The 20,590-nt window shown below is 46.9% G+C and overlaps 1 protein-coding gene across 5 annotated transcripts in view; it reads right to left on the bottom strand.

Annotated features, from left to right (window-relative positions):
• SHROOM3 (shroom family member 3) overlaps window positions 1-20,590 on the bottom strand; it is a 173,710-nt gene that overhangs the window by 31,920 nt on the left and 121,200 nt on the right. For all 5 annotated transcript variants that reach the window (XM_067035863.1, XM_067035864.1, XM_067035865.1 and 2 more), the window contains 2 exons: window positions 13,344-13,475; window positions 2,869-6,025 (listed from right to left, as the gene is read on the bottom strand). In XM_067035863.1, the coding sequence (XP_066891964.1) occupies window positions 2,869-6,025; window positions 13,344-13,402 (3,216 nt within the window). In that variant the 5' untranslated portion in view covers window positions 13,403-13,475. The remainder of the gene's footprint in view (window positions 1-2,868; window positions 6,026-13,343; window positions 13,476-20,590) is intronic.

Here is a 20,590-nt window from a genome sequence, read left to right as displayed (position 1 = left end):
GTCCATGAGCCATGGCCGCTGGGCCTGTGCGTCCGGAGCCTGTGCTCCGCAACGGGAGAGGCCACAACAGTGAGAGGCCCGCGTACCGCAAAAAAAAAAAAAAAAAAAAAAAAAAAAAATAAAAAAAAAAATATATATATATATATATATATATAATATTAACCACAATAATTATGTGGAGACTAGTTTTATTTTGTTTTTCACTAGTTCTACAGCTAAGGTAGATAATGGGTGTATGAAGAAGATGCGAGGGGCAGACCTTGCCATGGACCAGTCTCAGGGCAGGCACGGTGCAGCTGCTGAGCCAGGGAATGAAGGAGGAAGCAAGAACACAGTCTTGATGCAGCTGCAATCTGGGGGATCATAACCTACTTTCAGAATTTGTAGGAGCAAAGCAGCGCAGATAAAGTATTTCACGTTGAAATATTCCCCCCCCGGCATCATATTCCCCACGTTAAATAATTTCTAAATATGGTACTCGCTTTATTAAAGAGAACATAAATAATGTTCTGTATTTAGCTGTCTTTCTAGAAAGTTTTTCAAATAATACCAAATAATTGGGATTTAATTGGGATCATTTATACTGCCTATGTTTTAGCTCTATTTCCCAGTTTACCAGGCTTGAGAAATATCTGGAAGGGAAGGCAAAATAACATTCATAACCATCTAACAAATTCCCCAAGAGAGAATAATGACATCGATCAGAAGATGATTTAGTTTTCACTTAAACATTTCTATTTTCTTTAGAACATGGGGAGAGAAATGAAGAAAATGTTTGTTCTGCTACGCGGTGAGCTTCTGAAGCCCATTAAACTAGCTGAAATGGCATGTTACACATATGGATTTTAAAAGCGTCTTAGGGGTAGGCTAAGGACTGGAAATTAGCTCTGTTCTTCACGCTAAGGGGTGAAAAACAGCTACTGGAGGCTTATGGAGGATTGCCTCTATAGATTGTGTGCGTGTGTGTGTGTGTGTGTGTGTGTGTGTGGTGTGGGTTATATTGGGGAGAAAATATTTCTGAAGGGAAAATATCTGGGAGGGAGCAGTATTTTCTCACAATGCTGTGCGTATGTGTGTTGCAGAAGCAGTGCAGCATACAGACGTCTCAGGCAGTAATGGCTAACTCTTCTTTGTCCGAAGCTGTTTCCTCCAACTCAATGCCTCCCCCCCACAACCTCCAACTCTTTGTCAACATCCTGCCCATCGTCTATAGCTTGGTTCATATCCCTTCTCCTTCAAGAGATGCTCTCTTAGATCCTCTCAGAATTACTATCCCTCCCATAGCATCTTATTTATGACCACTCCCAAAGCATTCACTATTTGTGTTAGTTATTTATATGTAAGTTCAGAGTCCTTGCTCAATTGTGAACCCCAGAAAGGCGTGACCCTTATTTTCCTTTACGTATCCTTTAAACCTATAAGCAGTCCTTTTCGTAAAACATGCGCTCTACAAATGCTTGCTGAATGGTTACATTCTCTGCTGGGGACAACAGAATCTGAGAAGCGACAATGGAGGGGTATTCTTCCCTGTGGTAACATATATGTGAATTTCTCATATCTTCTTACCTGGGAAGGGAACCATGAGGCGGGACATCGACCTGCAGTGCACGTAGAGCTCGAGGATGGGCTAAGAATTAGGGGAATTAATAGACTCCTGGGAGTCAGAGTGCTCGGATTTTATTCCTAGCTCTGCCTAAAATTTCCCATGGAAAGCCCCTCATGATCTTTGCATAGTTTGGAGACTTTATGAGAGAATTTGCAAGTCTGACATTCTCCTATCTCGCCACGATAGTACACAGAAAGAGACAGAGAGACATGGATTTTATATGGATAATATACTCTACCACATAGGATTATTTTGAGGATTAATGAGATAATAAATGCAAAAGCATACTAAGGGCCTGGAGGGCCTCCATACTGGAGGGCCTGGAGCTCAATAACCAACAATTATCAAAGTCAATAACTATACTTATTTTGTAAATGCAAAAGTCCAATAGAAACAAAGAAGGTATGAAGCTAACATCCTTAAAATACTGAGACACAGCCTCTATTGCATGAACTTAAAAAAAGAGAAAAGCAAAACAAACAAACAAAAAAACAAAACACAAAAAAAACCCCGAAACAAAGAAAAAAGACAACCCCTATATTTTCTTAATCTAATTCTTACACTGAGAAGTGGGTGACACTAAAACGAAGTTATTATATATACATATGTACATACTATATAATACATACATACTATATATGTATGTGTGTGTATATATATATTATATACACTTGTCTCCCAGTATCCCCAGGGAATTGGCTCCAGGACCCCCCCAGGGACGGGTACCAAAATCCACCTGATGCTTTATACTGATAAAATGGCATAGTATTTGCATATAACCTACACACATCCTCCTGTATACTTTAAATCATCTCTACTTACAATCTAAATACTATGTAAATAGTTGCTGGTGTGCTGGCAAATTCAAATTTTGATTTTTGGAATATTTGAAAAATATTTTCCCAATATTTTCCATTCCAGTGCAGAACCAGGAATACGAGGTCTACTGTGTGTGTGTACACACATATACATCTATATCCACTGATACACACACATATATATGTATAGATATCTATATCGATATACGATACATGTATCTACATAAGATATCTACACAACTGTATCAATATCTATGTATTATATATCTGCATCTCTGTAATGATCTCATCAGACAGGGGCACTGAGAAAGACATCCCCTTATGAAAACAAATGCTACTCTCTTGCGTGTAAAAGGAAAACGAAGGGGAGAGGAGGGGTTAGAGAACCGCACTAAGGCTTCCAGGATGCAAGGAGCAGTGCTAGGACCCGCTGGCTGCACACACCTGGCGCTTGTCTGCGGTAGGAGATGACCGTGACCTCATGTGGACAGGGACGGCCTGGACGTCTGAGCGCTCCAGCAGGTCCTCGGCCGACATGGACTTCCCGGACCTCCCGGCCGTGGACCCCCACGGGGAGGGCTCCCCAGGGGTCCTGTCCAGCCTCTGAGGGCCCTTGGGACCGCCGTTTGCTCCACCGAGCAGTTCTCTCGGGGCTTGGTCTCCGCGGCGCCGTTCCCCGAGGTGGCGGCCGCCAGCAAAGGAGCTGCTGCGATCTCGGGGGGCCCGTGGCGGCTCCCCGCCACCCCCTTCCACGGTGGCCGGCTGGAGGGCGGCCTCTCTGCGGGGCGGCAGGCTGAACTCCCGCAGAGAGGACAGACTGGAGGCCGCAGCGAGGCCGGGGCCCTCGGGCGCGGCCTGGAGGTAGGCGCTCTGGGCGCGCTCCCGCAGCGGCCCAGGCTCCTGGAGGCCGCAGCCGGTGGCAGCGGGCCGCTTGCCGGTCTTGCGCTGAATGTAGTCGGCCAGCGCGCTCTGCTGGAACTGCTTCAGCTCGGGCCCCGACAGGCTGAGGGTGGAGCAGGCCCTGCCGTCTCGCTCGAAGATGCGGCGCCGGTCAGCCACCGAGCTCTCTGCGAACTGCGGCCCCTTCCTGGGCGGGCCCGGGGGCGCCGGCTCCGCCTCCTCCGAGACCCCCACCTCGTGCATCTTCTCGGGCTCCGAGTACGAGCGCTTCTTCTGCTCGGGGGTCAGGTGCCGGCGCGGCCCCCTCCGGGCGGCGGGAGGCGCGGGCCGCACAGGGTCGCTCTCGGCCGGGGTCACGCTGTGCCGCTCGCGCGGGGTGTGCGGGGAGGCAGAAGCCGGCGCCTCCGGGCTCCGCAGCCCCACGTGGGCCGAGGAGGGTCGCAGGCGCCAGGGTCTGGCAGCTGTGGGCGTCCCCGGCTCGAGGTCCCGGCGTCGAAAGGAGGTGGCGCCCAGGACGCGGGACTGTGCATCCTTGATGCTGTTCCGGTAGGCGCGGCTGAAGGGGGCATCCTGCACGGGAGACTCTGGCGTGCGCGGCCGGTCATCGGGCCACACGGCCTCCTTCTCGACCTCGCTGAAGAGCTGGAAGGTGCTCTGGCTGCGGAGCAGGCGAGCGTCCCGCCTCGGCTGCTGACCACACGGCTGCCAGGAAATCTCTTCCGACTTCGGCTCCCCGTTTTTGCAGTGCGGCTCCCCATTGCCTAGGGGTTCAGTGGATTCGGAAAAACGGATATGGGCCTTTGTCTCCTCCAGGTCATTCCCCAAAGTATTAGAAGTTGGGAGTGTCCTGTTGGGCCTGTGGTTATAACCGTAACTAGAGCTGCCCGCACTCGGCGGTCTCTGGCTCCCTTGCTCTCGCTGCTCGATCTTGGAAACCTTCTCCAGCACCGAGCAGTGCGGCTTCCCATACTGAAAGCCCTGCAGAGCCGAGGCGCTGCTGGAGCTGAGCCTCCTTCGGCCCAGACTGGATGTCTCCTGCGGGGGCGGGGAGGGCAGCTCTTCATACCTTGGGTCTGAACTGTGGAACGAAGCCAAGGCACTGGTTCTCCCCTCAGGCCTGGGATAGGAAACTGACCTGTCCAGCTGGCTCCTGTGATCAGGAACAACAGTCCTTCCAGAGTCCTCTGCCTTGGTGCTGACTGCACAGGTGGACGTGCCTTCCAGGTAGATTTCCTGGGCTCCCCCTCCTAGATCCAGGCTGCTTTGCCTTCTTAGACTCTCAGGAATGTTTTGGAGGGAGGAGAAGGCAGATGTGGTCTTGCCAAAGTTGCTTGGCATGCTCTGGCCCAGGCTGCCTCTGTCAAGCCTCTGCCGGAGGTTGGCATTGTGGTCTTCATGGAAATCACCCTCCCAAGGCTCTGAGGGCAGGAAAGATCTCTTGTCTTCACCCACTTGCCAGGCCTGAGCCTGAGGGGATTGGAGGCTGTGGTAATTAGAATATCTGTTGCCCTGGGTGCTCTTTCTCTCACTGGGATGTGGGCTGTTGCCTTGGAGAGGTGTGAGAAGTCTCTTCAGGGAGGTCTCCTCCTCGTTTTCAGGCACTGAGGGGAAGTGGACTTTGTAGGGGACACATTTGGCTGAAACTTCAGGTTTCCTCTCTCCTGGGGACACTGAGTCATGTTCTAGGGGCTGGCAGAAGGCAAAGCCAGGCCTGCTAGATCCACTTTGGTTCCCATTCTCATCAAGGGTGGCCGTCTTGTCGCAAGCTCCCTGCGGAGCTGGATACCCGCCCTCCTTGGCCAGCGCAGGGTAGAGGGTGCCATTACCACTCACGGAAGGCCGGGGCACCTGGGCAAAGTGTGGCTCCAGAGACGGTACCGGGTAGATGCCAGTCGGCAGCAGAGGTTGGCCAGGTTGGGCCTTCTGGGTGTAATTATGCTTGGGCTTCACTGGGGGGCTGTTTTCTGGACTCTTCTCCAGCACAGTATGCAGCTGTTCCTCTATGAAGGGAGATTTCAGGGTGCCTGCAGAGTTTGCCTGAGGCCGGCAGAACCGTTTCTGATCAAGGCTAGACCAGGAGCCAGGCCGCTCTCGCTGCCGAAAGGCCGCATAACTGTCACTCCGAGCTGGGGGCAGGGGCGCACCCACTTTAGGAGGCAAGTTGTCCGCGCTGGTCTCCAAGGAGCTGGGGCAGTGCTGGCTCCAGGAGGGGGGTGGCGCTTCTTTGCCCCGAGGAACACTATGCCATTTCTCATAGCCCTGACCATCTGCCAATGCTCGGGCCTCCTTACCCTGCAGGAGCAGGCCTGAAGAGTTCACCACATACTCTGCTGAGACCCCCCTCCGGGGATCATAGACTGTCTTAACATAGCGAATGTCTGCCTGCCTCATCCCTTCTAGGAGGCCACCTCGAGCAGAAGTGGTGTCCACGGAGCCTGAACGCTCCCGGCCAGAGATGCCGGGGCCCGGATATTCGAGGATGCTAGAACTGGTGGAGAAGGAGCTGTAAGCCGAGTCTCTCTTGTTATGGAGGTGGCCAAGCTGCTCAATGCTGCTGGTAGACTTGGCTGGAGAGAGAGGGTGGCAGGGCGGGCATCCCCCGCTGGGCTCCAGGCTGTCCGTGCTCCCCTGGGAGCTGCACCGGTCAGGGCTCCGCCTCAGATAAGCATGGTCATAGCCGGAGAGGTCCCTGGTAGAGGAGCTGGAAGAAAGGGAGGCAGAGCAGTCAGCAGGGAGTCCGTATCATTCAGCAGGCTTACAGGCACGGGACACAGCCTATAAACGTACTCTTGGGAAAGATGTTTGGTTTCTGGAAGGGTGGGGGGAAAGGGCCATATTTGGGCCTTGCTCAGCCTCCCTGCGTGTCGTCACTAGGAGTAACTGCCCAACGTCACAACCCTTGTGCCGCTAATTAATCACCCAGGCTTGCCAAGGGAGAAGCAGAGAGAACGAGGAAGCCACGCGGCCTTTGGACACGGGCGGCACACTGATGTGATGTGCTCCATGCCGGAAGTGACATTCTGCACATGCCAAGAAATGAGAGAGGTGGGCAAGGAAAGAGGAGGAAGGGTGATGGAGACTGACATTTTATGTCTCTTGGGGCATCTGTGGGGAGAGGGGGAAAGCTCAGTAAGAGACCAGGCACGTGAATGGGTGAGGGAGACTCTGCACGTGTCCATGGTTTTAGTTATTAATATCTTTCCTTTTTATGGAATTGAAGGGCTATTCCCTGGCAATCTTCCTGGAATCTCAACTGTACAAGAGACAGTTTGTTTGTGGGGAGAGAGCCAAACACAAAACTGAAAGAGACAAATACTGAGAGAATATTATAGAGTTAGAAAAAGCGGATGAGAGAGAAGGAGAGGCAGGCTGAATAAGAAGCCTTAATCATAGGAGGCTCTTGGGTGCTGGGAGCCAACCACCCACGGACAACTTCCCAGAGTCTGGGCAAAGCCTCATACACTGGAGGGTAAGACCTACTTCACAAGCTCATCCAGGTGATTTTCAGAGCCTGCCTGGGGGAAGGGGAGTGACTCTCACTCCTGGCATCATACACCCCAGAAAGTTGCCATGAGACAGAATTACTTATAATTAGCTTTTTTTTTTTTTTTTTTTTTGTGGTACGTGGGCCTCTCACTGCTGTGGCCTCTCCCGTTGCAGGGCACAGGCTCTGGACGCGCAGGCTCGGCAGCCATGGCTCATGGGCCCAGCCGCTCCGCGGCATGTGGGATCTTCCCGCACCGGGGCATGAACCCGTGTCCCCTGCATCAGCAGGCGGACTCTCAACCACTGCGCCACCAGGGAAGCCCTATAATTAGCTTTAATTATAAAATCAAAATATACTTCACCCCAGCATGTTGGGGGAGAGAGGACATGGACACAGGAAGGAGTAAGTAGCTCAAAAATCAAACAGCAGTCTCAATAGTTCAAACATTTGTGACTCTCTATTCTCTAAAGAAGAGGAAAGAGGAACTAAGAGTTCTTGCCTGAGGTTTTCCATTTTTAAATGAATAGGCATTTAAACACTATTAAAATTCGTGGAGCTATTATTATATTTCTAGATCTCATGTAAGTAAATATGGTGTCTTAATGGCCGAGTATGTGATAATGCTTTGTGGCTGGACTGTCTCCAGAGTATATGGGAAGAGACTAGAAGGATCACCTGCTGAGTCAAAACTGGTGCTGGAATTCAAGGAAAAGAAGACTACATTTTCAGCAACTCACCCTAAGAATAATTTTCTCTATCAAGGGAAGTGAACTTACTGAATGGAGCATCCTGCTTTGGGAGGGACAGGTATAAATTCAAGGGAGAAAGGAAGGGAACAGCTCCTGAGCCAACCAGATTAGGGAAGTCAGTCCTGGCACCCAGTGGCATGGCATGTGTCACTGCCCATTTTTACTCCCACTCCCCTCTAAATGAAGAGGCTGTGTTGAAAATGCACATGACATGGCTCAGTTGAGGATAATCCCATGTGACCCGCTTATGCTTCCCTTTATCTCCTCTAACAGAAGATTCAGAGCTAATACTTTGAGGGCACATGGAAGCAGTAGACCCCACAGGGCTGTTTTGCTCATCAATTCCATGCAGGTGGTAGATACTACTTAATCCTCCTCCCAACTGCTAAGAATTTTAGCAGTCTTTCACTAAAAGGGTAATTCAATTCTAATTTAGGAGCATGCAAAAAAAAATCAAAGTGAATAAACTGATGGGTTAACTGAAACACTGTTGAGTGGGAGGAAATGCCACCACCAACATATCTCAAAATACAGATGGTATCTAGAAATATGAACTCACTGGTAAATCTCTAGCCAGGCAGGGCAAGGGTAGAGTGGGTTCCATCCTGCAGCCAAGGGAAACTTAACCCACCATTCCTCAGATGGAATGCATCACATGAGGACCAGGAGTGCTCTTCCCTGCTACTCAGGGAGGGCTGTGTCCCTGCCGAATTCCCATTCCCAAGCTGACTGGGAACTAAGACCAAGTGACCTATGCCATGCCATGCCATGGAGTGCCCTGACATCACCCTCTAGGAACAAGTTTTTCTACCATGTTCCGGAAGCAGTCATTCTGACTACCCTTGCCACTCCTGCTTCCAAGATGGGGTACTCTTAATGATGGTTGAGAAGAACGTGGCATGAAGGTCTTCAAGCCCTGCAAGAGTTGCAGCCCACACAGAGACAGACTTACTCTTAAGATGAGTGCATCAAGTGTGTCAGAGTTCTTACTGTGGTCTGACAACTTCTCCTACCTCATTTTCCACTGCCCTCCTTCTTGCTCACCACACTCTGGCATAATGGCCAACTTACAGCACCTCAAACCCATGAAATAGGACTTCCCTGGTGGTGCAGTGGTTGAGAATCTGCCTGCCAATGCAGGGGACACGGGGTCGAGCCCTGGTCCGGGAAGATCCCACATGCTGTGGAGCAACTAAGCCCACGTGCCACGACTACTGAGCCTGCGCTCTACAGCCCACGAGCCACAACTACTGAAGCCCGCGTGCCTAGAGCCCATGCTCTGCAATAAGAGAAGCCATTGCAATGAGAAGCCCGCGCACTGCAACGAAGAGTAGCTCCCGCTCGCCGCAACTAGGGAAAGCCGGAATGCAGCAACAAAGACCCAACGCAGCCATAAATAAATAAATAAATAGATAGATAGATAGATAAATAAATAAATAACCCATGGAATACATTCCCACGTCAGGGTCTCAGGGCCTTTGTACTTGCTGTTTCCACAAAAAAGGAATGCTCTTCACCTGGCGCAGTCCCTTCCCCTTATTCAAGTCTCCCCATCAGAGAAGACTTTCTGCTACTCACTAAAAAGTACCTCTTCTGTCCTTACTCCCTGTTACTCTGCTTTACTTTCTTCATGGCACTTACCACTACTTGACATCACATCACCTCTGTTTGAAAGTATTAATATTTTCTAAATACTTAAACCACAGCAAAAAGCACAGTGTATGCAAACATTTCCTAAAGTATACTCCCAGAATATTAATTGCTTAGGTGACCAAATATGTTTGGAAAATACTGGGCTAGATGACTTAAATAATTGTAATTATTCAAGACTCCTGAGTCCTTAATAAACTTGCCCATGTGATGTTCTTAAAGGAAAATATACTAAGCAATGTTTTCTAAACTTATGTGACCCTAGAAACTTTTTCCCAAGGAGTATCTAATGGATTATTATTCCATGGAACACACCTGGGGAAACAAATACAGCAGGTTGGGGGCTTTTTATGTCTTGTTCAGTCTTGTACCCTCAATAATCAGAAATCATCTGAGATGTAGTGGGTATTCCACACATATTTGCTGAAGGAGTGAATCAATGAACACATACTGGTTCTTTAGTATTTTTTTTTTTTTTTTTTTTTTTTTTTTTTGCGGTACGCGGGCCTCTCACTGCTGTGGTCTCTCCCGTTGCGGAGCACAGGCTCCGGACGCGCAGGCTCAGCGGCCATGGCTCACGGGCCCAGCCGCTCCGCGGCACGCGGGATCCTCCCAAACCGGGGCACGAACTCGCGTCCACTGCATCGGCAGGCAGACTCTCAACCACTGCGCCACCAGGGAAGCCCCGGTTCTTTAGTATTTTGATACTGTTATTTCAGCCTCTTAGGAGGGGACCAGACTAAACAACTTTTCAAGGTTTCTTCTAAAGTACGTAGGACTTTAGAAGTCCTAATAATTTAGGACCATTGTGAGATTTCTGTATGACAGCAAAAAGGCAGTGACAAGGATCTGACAGAAAGAGGCTGAAATACAATTTCAGTGGAATATCAGATCCAAGCCAGCTTGCAGGCAGTGAAAATTACATGTCTCCAGTCTCTCTGAACTTCTCTCTCCCTGTCTCCTCACTCCTGCCCTTCCCCATCCCTAGAGCTCCCTCCTTCTCCTGCTTCTTAACGAGAAGCAGATCCACACATTTAGGACTGAGACTAAGTAATATTCCTGGTTTCTGGAACTGTCAGAAGGCTGTCAGAGGTATGCCAACCACCAGACCACTAGATGCCACCGTGTTCCTCAGAAACGTGCCAGGAGAGCTTCTCCGTCTGCAGCTGCCAAGGGCTGACCCTCTGAGCAGAACTCAGAGCTGCAAGCCTGAGGCGTGGAATGAACAGACCACAGGATGCTTTGGGCTGCAGTAGGAGGTGGGTAACCCGAGCTTCCCTTTCTCCCTCTCTCTTCCTCCACAGAGCTTTTGCGCAGCGGGAGGCTGTTCTGAAGCTTGAATTAGAGGGCAGACTGGTAGGTACAGTACAAGATCCACCTGCCTCTGGAGGTTGGGAAACAGCAGGTAAAGAAGCAGAACCTTCAGAATACTTCACTTCTGATGCCAATGCCATCATTCTCCTGAGGCCTCTTGGAGCTCACCATAGTTACTGTGAGCAGTTGTTCTAAGTGCTGATTGCAGTCGTCTTATTTCTGCCTTTGGACAAGCTTATATTTTAGGTCACAGTATGACTTCAGATTTAGGGCCTCCTAAGGCTAGCGGTTAGGAGGCTCTGAAGGGCCCCACTGTTTAGGGCTACCCTGTTAATACACTCCTGCATTTTATAAGTGTGTGCCGGTTTATGCCATTAACCTAGTCCATTACTAGGTTTCACTGTACCTCTGACAAGTCTTCAGCCTAATTATTACAATTAGTTTTCACAGTTACCGAGTGCTCACTGTGTTTCAGGAACTACACTAAATGTTTTGCCTGTGTTATTTTGCTTAATCCTCACTATGAGCCAGTGAGATCTGTATTATGAATTTCATTTTACTGACAAGGAAACCAAGATCAAAGAGGTGAAGTGATTTGCTCAAGCTCATGCAGTAGGCGATGAAGTGGAGATTTAAACCGAGGTCTCACTTAAAAGCCCAAGTAGCTCACCATCGTGCTGTCCTGCCTTCACACTGTTAGGCCCCTGCATCTAACCTTCTAAAGGCCTTCAGCACCGCTGTGCCCACAGAGCGAAAGCACTGTGCCTGCATGGGGCGTGGGCACTGCTAGCAGCTCTGTTCCCAGAGCACCCATGGCTCAGATGGTGAGAACAAATTCTTTCAGGGTTATTGGGAGGGACATGGGCAAGGGAGAGGAGTGTCTGTAACAAGGAGGGTAACCAGGAAGGTATCCTAATGTGCTGGGAGCCATGCCCACCAGTCAGAGCTCTAGGATTTGACCCTTGATTTGACCAGACATGAGTGTTAGGGGTTCTGAGTCCTCGCCAAATGCGTACCCACCGCCTGGTAGTTAAGTAATCCTTCCAGAAACATCCTCCACTCCCTGATACAGACAAGCACTTGCATCTCATTTGTATGTGGGCCCCATATTACCTTGACTTTCCTATCTTCCTACCGTAACCTATATCCAAGTACTTCCAAAAAAGTGGTGGTAAGTGACAGAGCCTGCCTCCCTGGGATCAGAAGATGGATTCCAGTTTGCACGGCTCCAAGTCTATAGTAAATGTTGGGGCGTCCTGACTTAGTTCTTTAATATAAAGAACTTTAATATAAAGAACTAAGTGGGTCCGCGATGAAGAGTGGCCCCCGCTCGCCGCAACTGGAGAAAGCCCTCGCACAGAAACGAAGACCCAACACAGCCAGAAATAAATAAATAGCTAAAGAAGCTTTCATTAAAAAAAAAAAAAGAACTGAGTGGGTGGTCAGGCTTGGCTCCCTTCTCCCCAGCCCCCTTCAATTGTGTAAGGTCTGATTACTATAATAAATCCCTTCTCCTGTAACACCCGTGACAGCTCTGCTTTTCCCTGACTGGACCTTGACTGATAGAGTGACTAGAAAAGCAGAGGAAGAATAACTAGTATAACTAGTGTAGAGGAAGTATAGGAGATTACATGCAACGGCTTTGAAACCTAACTTGGATTTGAGTCTTGACTTGGGTACTGATCATATGTTTGACCTTGGACAAAGCCATCTTTCCAGATTCAATGTCCTGTCCTGAGAAATGGAGTTAAGAACACTGTATCTGTTTCAAGGGTGTATATGAAGGACCACACGAGATGATGTACACACTGAGCAGTCCTCGGTGTGTTAACTGCTTCGATTGGAGCTAAGCTGGATAACTGGCTTTAACAGAAGGAGAAAAACCAATTGGGGAGTTCAACTACTGAATAAAATCATTCAGATAAAAATCAGATACAGAGGAATGGATAAAGAAGATGTGGTACATATACACAGCAGAATATTACTCAGCCATAAAAAGGAATGAAATTGGGTCATTTGTAGAGACGTGGATGGACTTAGAGACTGTCATACAGAGTGAAGTAAGTCAGAAAGAGAAAAACAAATACCGTATACTAATGCATATATGTGGAATCTTAAAAAATGGTACAGATGATCTTATTTGTCTTATTCTGCAAAAAAGAAATAGACATAGACATAGAGAACAAACATATGCATACCAAGTAGGAAGGGGGTAGGGAGGGAGGAATTGGGAGATGGGTATTGACATATATACACTATTGATACTATGTATAAAATAGATTACTAATGAGAACCTACTTAAGAGTACAGGGAACTCTACTCAATGCTCTGTGGTGACCTAAATGGGAAGGAAATCCAAAAAAAAGGGGATATGTATATACGTAGAGCTGATTCACTTTGCTGTACAGTAGAAACTAACACAACACTGTAAAGCAACTATATACTCCAATACAAATTAATTTAAAAAAACAGATACATATTTGAAGAAAGGACATTAAGCACTGAGGGAGGGAGTTGTCAGTTCTTCTAGTATAGTGCTATATATATCATGTACTTGAGAAATGTCTGACTGAGAATCAATAGGCCCCATAAATATCTCAAATGAGCAGTCAGTCAGTGTTCAAACTAATCCTGTCCTCCCTTCATGCCAGTCTAGCCCAGGATATGAAGGTGACTCGTACACATGTTAGGGGTTTTAAGAGGATGAGGATAGTGGATAGAGAGACTTAATACTCAAGGTAAGTATAAGAAAACAATCTTTTCTGGGAACAGGACATTTGAAAGTAAGAAGCCCCTGGGTCTCAGCTGTGGCCACTTACCTGGAATGGTAGCTCTGGGGCCAAGGAGTGCCAATTGTGCCCTGAGATATCTGCATCATGCTGGCATCGGGTTGGTTCTCCCCAAATTTGGTTGAATGCCAAGAATGAGGTCGGCCCGCAGGTTCACTGCGCCTGGGGAGACACAGGAGAGGGACCCCCGGCGTTAGGAGCAATCTCAGCTGATCTCTTCACCAATGAGATTTATGTACTTGGAAGCAGAGATGGCTGTATCCTCAGAGATGGAAAACAATCAAGTAAATACTGGAAAACGGATCTTACTGCTCACTTCTCTTAGTAACCATTGGTTTTTTTTCTGCTTTATTAATATGTTTATTTTCCTTTTCTTTTTGTCATGATTTCAGTTACTAAAAATATTGCAAACTTAGTTTAAAGAATTTCTGCATAAATCCTAGTGCACTGTTGGTGAGAGTGCAAACTGGTACAGCCACTATGGAAAACAGTATGGAGTTTCCTTAAAAAAATTAAAAATAGAACTAACAGTATGATCCAGCAATCCTACTTCTGGGCATATATCCAAAGAAACTGAAATCAGGATCTTAAAGATATATCTGCACTCCCATGTTCACTGCAGCATTACTCACAATAGCCAAGATACAGAAACAACCTAAGTGTCAGTGGATGAATGGATAAAGAAGATGCCATATATACATACAATGGAATATTATTCAACCATGGGAAAGAAGGAAAGCGTGCCATTTGGAACAACTTGGATGCATTATGCTAAGTGAAATAAGCCAGACAGAGAAAGACAAATACTGAATGATTTCACTAAAACGGACAAACTCAGAAAAACAGAGTAGAGTGGTGGTTATCAGGGGTTGAGGGGGTGGAGGAAATGGGGAGATTTTAGTCAAAGGGTACAAACTTCAAGTTATAAAGATTAACAAGTTCCGGGGATCTGTACAGCATGGTGATTATAGCTAATTCCGTATCATATACATATTTGAATGTTGCTAAAGGAACAGATTTTTTTTTTTTTTTTTTTTGCGGTATGCGGGCCTCTCACTGCTGTGGCCTCTCCCGTTGCGGAGCACAGGCTCCGGACGCGCAGGCCTAGCGGCCATGGCTCACGGGCTTAGTTGCTCCGCGGCATGTGGGATCTTCCCGGACCAGGGCACGAACCCGTGACCCCTGCATCGGCAGGCGGATTCTCAACCACTGCGCCACCAGGGAAGCCCTAAAGGAACAGATTTTAAATGTTCTCACCAACTAAGACAGAAATGGTAACTATGTGACTGGATGGATCCGGCATCCAATACAGTGGCGGTAATCATTTTGCAATTTATAAATGTATCAAATCAAGATGTTCTATACCTTAAACTTGCAGTGTTATGTATCAATTGTATCTCAATAAAGCTGGAAAAAATCCCACATAACCTTCACCTAGCTTTCCTACATGTTAACATTTTATGCTTTATTAATTTAAGGCACATGGAGTTGCCTTGGTCTTTCTTTGCACTACTTTTCCATATATAAATATGGGAGCAATAATTCCTGCCCACCTCCCAAGGGACTTTCTGGGGATTTTGAAGTTCTCTGTGATATCCTGATGCTGGATAAATGCTATTATTTTAATATCTTGGTAAGAACTACATAAAAACTACCAGCTACCTTGGTGTTAACACACTCTGATCTGCGGAGTATAAACAAGATGCTCTCCAAAACAGTTTCTCATTTTGCAAGTCAATGACTTCACCTTTAAACATCCTGCCCTTATAACACAAAGAACAGACAAAGCCAAAGGGGAAAAGTGGGTGTTCTTCAGACTGCAATACTGAAGGATGGATGAATTTGGTAAGGAGAATTACACTACTATAGAAGGTCAGAGTCAAGAGAGAGTGGCTGAACTTTATTTTTGGCAGAAAAGTGAGATAATGTTTACCAACAACTTCAGGGATTTCTAGACTGAAATCTCAATGGAGAGAAGAGAGGAGGTGCCCTGAAGTATTGACAGAATGTAGCTACCTAGGCTTAATATCAGTTGGTACACCTCCTTCATGAAGGATCAGACACCTTGCTGAAAGTTCTGAATCAGACTCTGAAGTATAAAAGGGTGCTGTGGGGGGCTTCCCTGGTGGCGCAGTGGTTGAGAGCCCGCCTGCCGATGCAGGGGAGACGGGTTCGTGCCCCCGTCCGGGAAGATCCCACATGCCGCAGAGCGGCTGGGCCCGTGAGCCATGGCCGCTGAGCCTGCGCGTCCGGAGCCTGTGCTCCGCTACGGGAGAGGCCACAACAGTGAGAGGCCCGCGTATTGCAAAAAAAAAAAAAAGGGGGGGGGAGGGGTTTGTGCAGGGGACAATGGAGATACGCTGTTTCATCTAGGTTAAGTGAAAAAAAATTTCCCTTTGTGCTTTAAAAACAATAGCAAGGCTCCCTTTTAAATGTAAGCTATCCAGACCTTTCTTCAATTTCCTTCCCATTCATTCAAGGGCATCCATAGAGACTTTCTACATGGCAGCCACTATGCTGGCACTGGGGATCCAAAGAAGAACAAAGTATCACTAGACCCAAATAATTCACAGTACAGTAGAAGAGACAGCCAAGTAAACCGCTATAAGACACTGAGATGGGTTCCGTAATCGAGACCTGTACAAGGTGCTTAGTGAACTCAGAAGAGGCAGTAACCGAAAACATGGAACCATGAAAGATTCCTCCAGATGGCAGGGGGCGGGAAACGGAAGGGAAGGACATTCAGGTAGAAGAAACAGCATGACAAATGCATGGAAATGCAGAAGGACACGGTACAAGCAATTTAAGTAGGTGGAGAGGAGATGACGAGTGAGAGAGGAAGGCAGCAGATGAAGGTGAAGAGCTAGGAGGGTCCATATCTCACTGAAGGGTGTGAATAGTGTCCTATGGGTTTGGAGGCCACCGAAGAACCTTAGCCAAGGAGGGCCATGTTCAAATGTGAGTTTCAGGAAGATACTGCCAATAATGCAAATAAATTTGAGAGAGACAAGATCGGAGGCTATGGTATTGGCCAGGGTAAGAGATAATAAGGACCCGGCACCGAGGCAGGGGCAGTGAACTTAAAGGGGTGACAGGTCTAAGAACCACTGAGGAGGAGAAATTCCCAGCCTAGTGAGCACTTGGGTGTGGCTGGTGTAGAAGAGTGTATAGTCAAGGAGGAAGGGCGGTCTTCATGTTTGTAGCTTGAACTAGAATGGTAAGAGCTATGAGATGGAGGGGTGGGAGCGGAGGGAGGGAGGAGGCAAACAGAGCGGGGAGGTGGATGGCTCGCTTGGGACGTGCCATGTGAGGGACCTTTGGGACTGCAGTGCTGGACAGGAAGCAGTGGGGCCCACAGGACTGGAGTCTGGGCTGCACATACACATTGAGGAGTCACAAAACACATGGCCTCTGAGAAAAGATAAGCTGCTCGGGGAGACTGCATAGGCGACAGAAAGGAAGTACTTTAAGGATGAGCCTCGGAGAACTGTCAGTTTGGGGGTGGAATGGGGTTGGGGAGAGTCCAAGAGGCTTTCAGAGAAGTAGGAGGAAAACTAGGAGAGTATGGGAGTTTCACAGCATCCTAGCAGGAAGAACAAGGAGGAGGAACTGTCAATCATTCCAACTGCTACCGAGAGGTTAGTGTGATGTGGGTAGATGCACGTCCACTGGATTTGATGACTGATGAGTCTTTGCAATGGAATGACAGGGGCAGAGGCCTGATTAGGATGAGGTAAGAGGTGAATGAGAGATAAAATGGAGACAGCAAGGGCAGATCATTCTTTCAAGACCTTGGCTCTAAAGGGGGGAAAGAAGGTGGTAGCTAGGAGGCTAGAGGGGGCCAGGGAGTGAAAAGGATTTGTTCTTGCTGTTTTCTTTTAAATAATGAGAAGTAAGAGCAAATCTGTATGAGACAGGGAGTGCATACACGCACAGCCCAAGACACAGGATGAGGAGAGGCTGACGCTCCTTAAGACTCAAGAGGAAGTAGGCAAGGATGGCATTCTAGAGCACACGTGGAGGGCACGACCTTATGTAGGAGTAAAGGCAGGTCCACTGAAGTAAATGAGAAGAAAGGACGAGGTAAGATGTTGATTCTCATATGAAAGGGAGTGGGTAGGAGGGCAGCTGGAGGAACTTCACACCTATTGGCCCCTATCTTCATTAGGAAGCCCAAAGAGGGAAAAGTGAGGGGCTGGATGTGGTGCATGGGGCTCAAGGGGCATGACAGATGAGGACTGAAGAGCTGAAACTGATTAGAGATACTTAAAAGATTTAATAACTAAGATATGGTCTCTGCCCTTAAGGAGCTTACATTCTGGTGGGGAGACCAAATGAAGTATTCCTCTAATAAATAATAAATCATAAAGAAATAATTCTTACAGTAAAGACAAAGTAAGTGCCCAAGACTTGCAATGCCAAGACAGGACACCCAACTTGGGGAGCCGCTTCTCCGGAGGAGAGTGCAGAGGTGAACTCTTTGTCCTGGGGTAGGGGGTAGATTTCATCCCAGGTGTAATAGCGACACATTAAGAACAGGGTGCGTGTGAAACAAGCAAATCAGTAGGCTCTGAAAAACATACCCCTTTCTTTTGGATGCAGAACATATGTTGGGAGGTTTCAGAGATGAATCTTTGTTTCATAAGATTCTTCCAATATGTACAATTAAGTGATGAAATGAGGAAAAATAACAATGAGAAAGATGACCAAAATATAGCCCACCAACTCTCAGACCTTGCTGGAGCAGGGTGGGTGTGTAAATCAGTGCAGCCTGAATAAAGAGCAGTTTGGCAACACACAGCAAAAATAATTTAAAAATAACATATCCATCAAAAGACTGAAACACAGGGCTTCCCTGGTGGCGCAGTGGTTGAGAATCCGCCTGCCGATGCAGGAGACACGGGTTCGTGCCCTGGTCCGGGAAGATCCCACATGCCGCGGAGCAACTAAGCCCGTGAGCCATGGCCGCTGAGCCTGTGCGTCCGGAGCCTGTGCTCCGCAACGGGAGAGGCCACAACAGTGAGAGGCCCGCATACCGCAAAAAAAAAAAAAAAAAAAAAAAAAAAAGACTGAAACACAACCTAAATACTTATCAGTAGCAGACCAGTTAAGTCAGTGTGGTACCTCCACACAATGGAATATGTATGTGGCCGTTAAAAGAACTGAGTAGTTCTATACATATGGATATGGACACATCTCCAAAATATATGGTTAAAGGACAATTGTAAGATACAGAGCTGTGCGTACAGTATACTGTATGTGAGGAAAAACATACATAATCACTTACGTTTATTAATGTAAAGAGTATTTCTGGAAGAATACTTGAGAAACTAGAACCAATGACTGCCTCTGGAGAGGAAATCTTATTTTTCACCGTATTTCCTTTTCTAACTTTCGAATTATGTACTATGTACATGTGTTACCTATTAAAAAGCCAAGTATTTTAAAAATAGCCTCTCATCTTGAAAATATAATTCACTGTACCTGGAGATAACCAAAAAAGTCAAACAGCTGTTTACTGACTTTTTCAATGATGCAAATAATTTAATAAGCATTCCTAAAGAGCACAGCATGCTTTTATATTTTAGGATCACTCTGATCTTAAAGAAGATACGGAAATATTTTCCTAAAGCATATTACATCATGAGCATATCAATAAGAGTCAGAAGACGGACGATTTAATTTTAAAATTGAGCCAACTAAGTTTTGTGTGTGCATGTAATTCAAACAAAGCCCTTTTGTTGCGTTCCTAACCACAAACAAGGAAGCTTAATTGCGTGGGATGGGTAGGCTGATGAAACTGGAACTAGCAAGTGACTCATGTCCTTCTTAGATGATTTTGCCCTAACACACAGAGAGATTCAGGAATGAAAGCATATTTTGGAGAAATCTACAATAAAGCAGTTCACGTCTCTCGAGCAGTATTCACTGATCACCTACTATGTGCCTTCTACCCTGCTGAAGTACAACTGGAGCTCTGGGAGGTCACAGATGCCCTCAAGGAGTTTATAATCTTGTTGGGGAGCCTCAGATGCAAGAAAAAGTATTAAAGAGCATCAGAGTATTACTCATTCACTCGAAAAATATTTGAGTGCCTACTGAGAGCCAAGTATCATTCCAGGCACTTGACACACAGTTTCTCACTTAACCTTTATACCGTATCTTTATGATATAGGACAAAATGAGGTAATCAAGAGAGACTAAGCAACCCATCCACAGTCACAGGGGTTGTGAGGAGCAGAGCTGATATTTAAACTCAGGCATCTGTCCCCGGAGTCTGTGTTCTTAACTTCTGAGCAATGAGCAGTATATAAAAGAGGTGAGGTGGGCAGAGTAGAGAGACAGACAATTAACAAGTAAGCAAATAAACAGGGAATTTTCATGTAGTTATAAGGGCTCTGAAGGAAATAGAACTGGGTAATGTGAGAGTGTGACCAAGGATCCTGCTTTGGATCAAGGACAGCCTCTTTGAGAGAGTAACATCCGAACCAGATCTAAATGATAAGAAGGAATCAACCTTGCAAAGAGCTGGGGGCAGAGTATTTAGCACACAAGCCGAAAAGAAACACAAAGGCCTTGAGGCAGGAAGAAATTGGCGGATTTCAAGAAGCAGAACAGACTGTAGCCAGAACCTTGGGAATGAAGAGCAGACGGTAGGAAGGTCATGAGATCATACTGGGCCATGCTAGCTCCTGAGGACCTCGGTTTAAGCACCAAAAAGCTCCCTTGCTGCCAGTGATCAAGAATGGGGTCTGAAGTTGGCTAAAAGGCCTGGTAGTAGAGTGGGACTTTGGATGACCATGAAGCATTGGTATGCTTTGGATGGATAAATGGAGAAGGTGACAACCACACTTTGGATAATAAGAAATCTAAGAGTTGGAGTTAATTTTTTTGTTGATGCTGTTCTTTGATGAGCTGTTATGACTGAGACTTTGCTTGGGCTCTTCTGGGTGCACTAACTTTATAAACCATGCTAGTTAACAACTGGACATGAGTTGAACATGTAAAAATACCAAATACACTCAATACCAGCACTACCAAATAAAACATCATGTTTCTTGATTCACTTACTAACCCCCACCTGCCATCATTTGTTTAGTACGCAATGCTATAATAGACAACGAAGTCCAGCATAACAAGATTCTAGTCTTACCCACTCCCCCCCCAAAAAGAAAGAAAAAACAAAACACTAATATCAATGTATTCTGTAAATTAGGTTTATCAGAATTAACATATCATGGATTTGGGTTGAGAGTCTTCATGATATAATTACTGAA

Source organism: Kogia breviceps, chromosome 6 (genome assembly GCF_026419965.1).
Source record: "Kogia breviceps isolate mKogBre1 chromosome 6, mKogBre1 haplotype 1, whole genome shotgun sequence".
Taxonomy (NCBI): Eukaryota; Metazoa; Chordata; class Mammalia; order Artiodactyla; family Physeteridae; genus Kogia; species Kogia breviceps.
The sequence above is the reverse complement of the archived record's forward strand: the minus strand, read 5'-3'. Positions and strand labels throughout refer to the sequence as shown.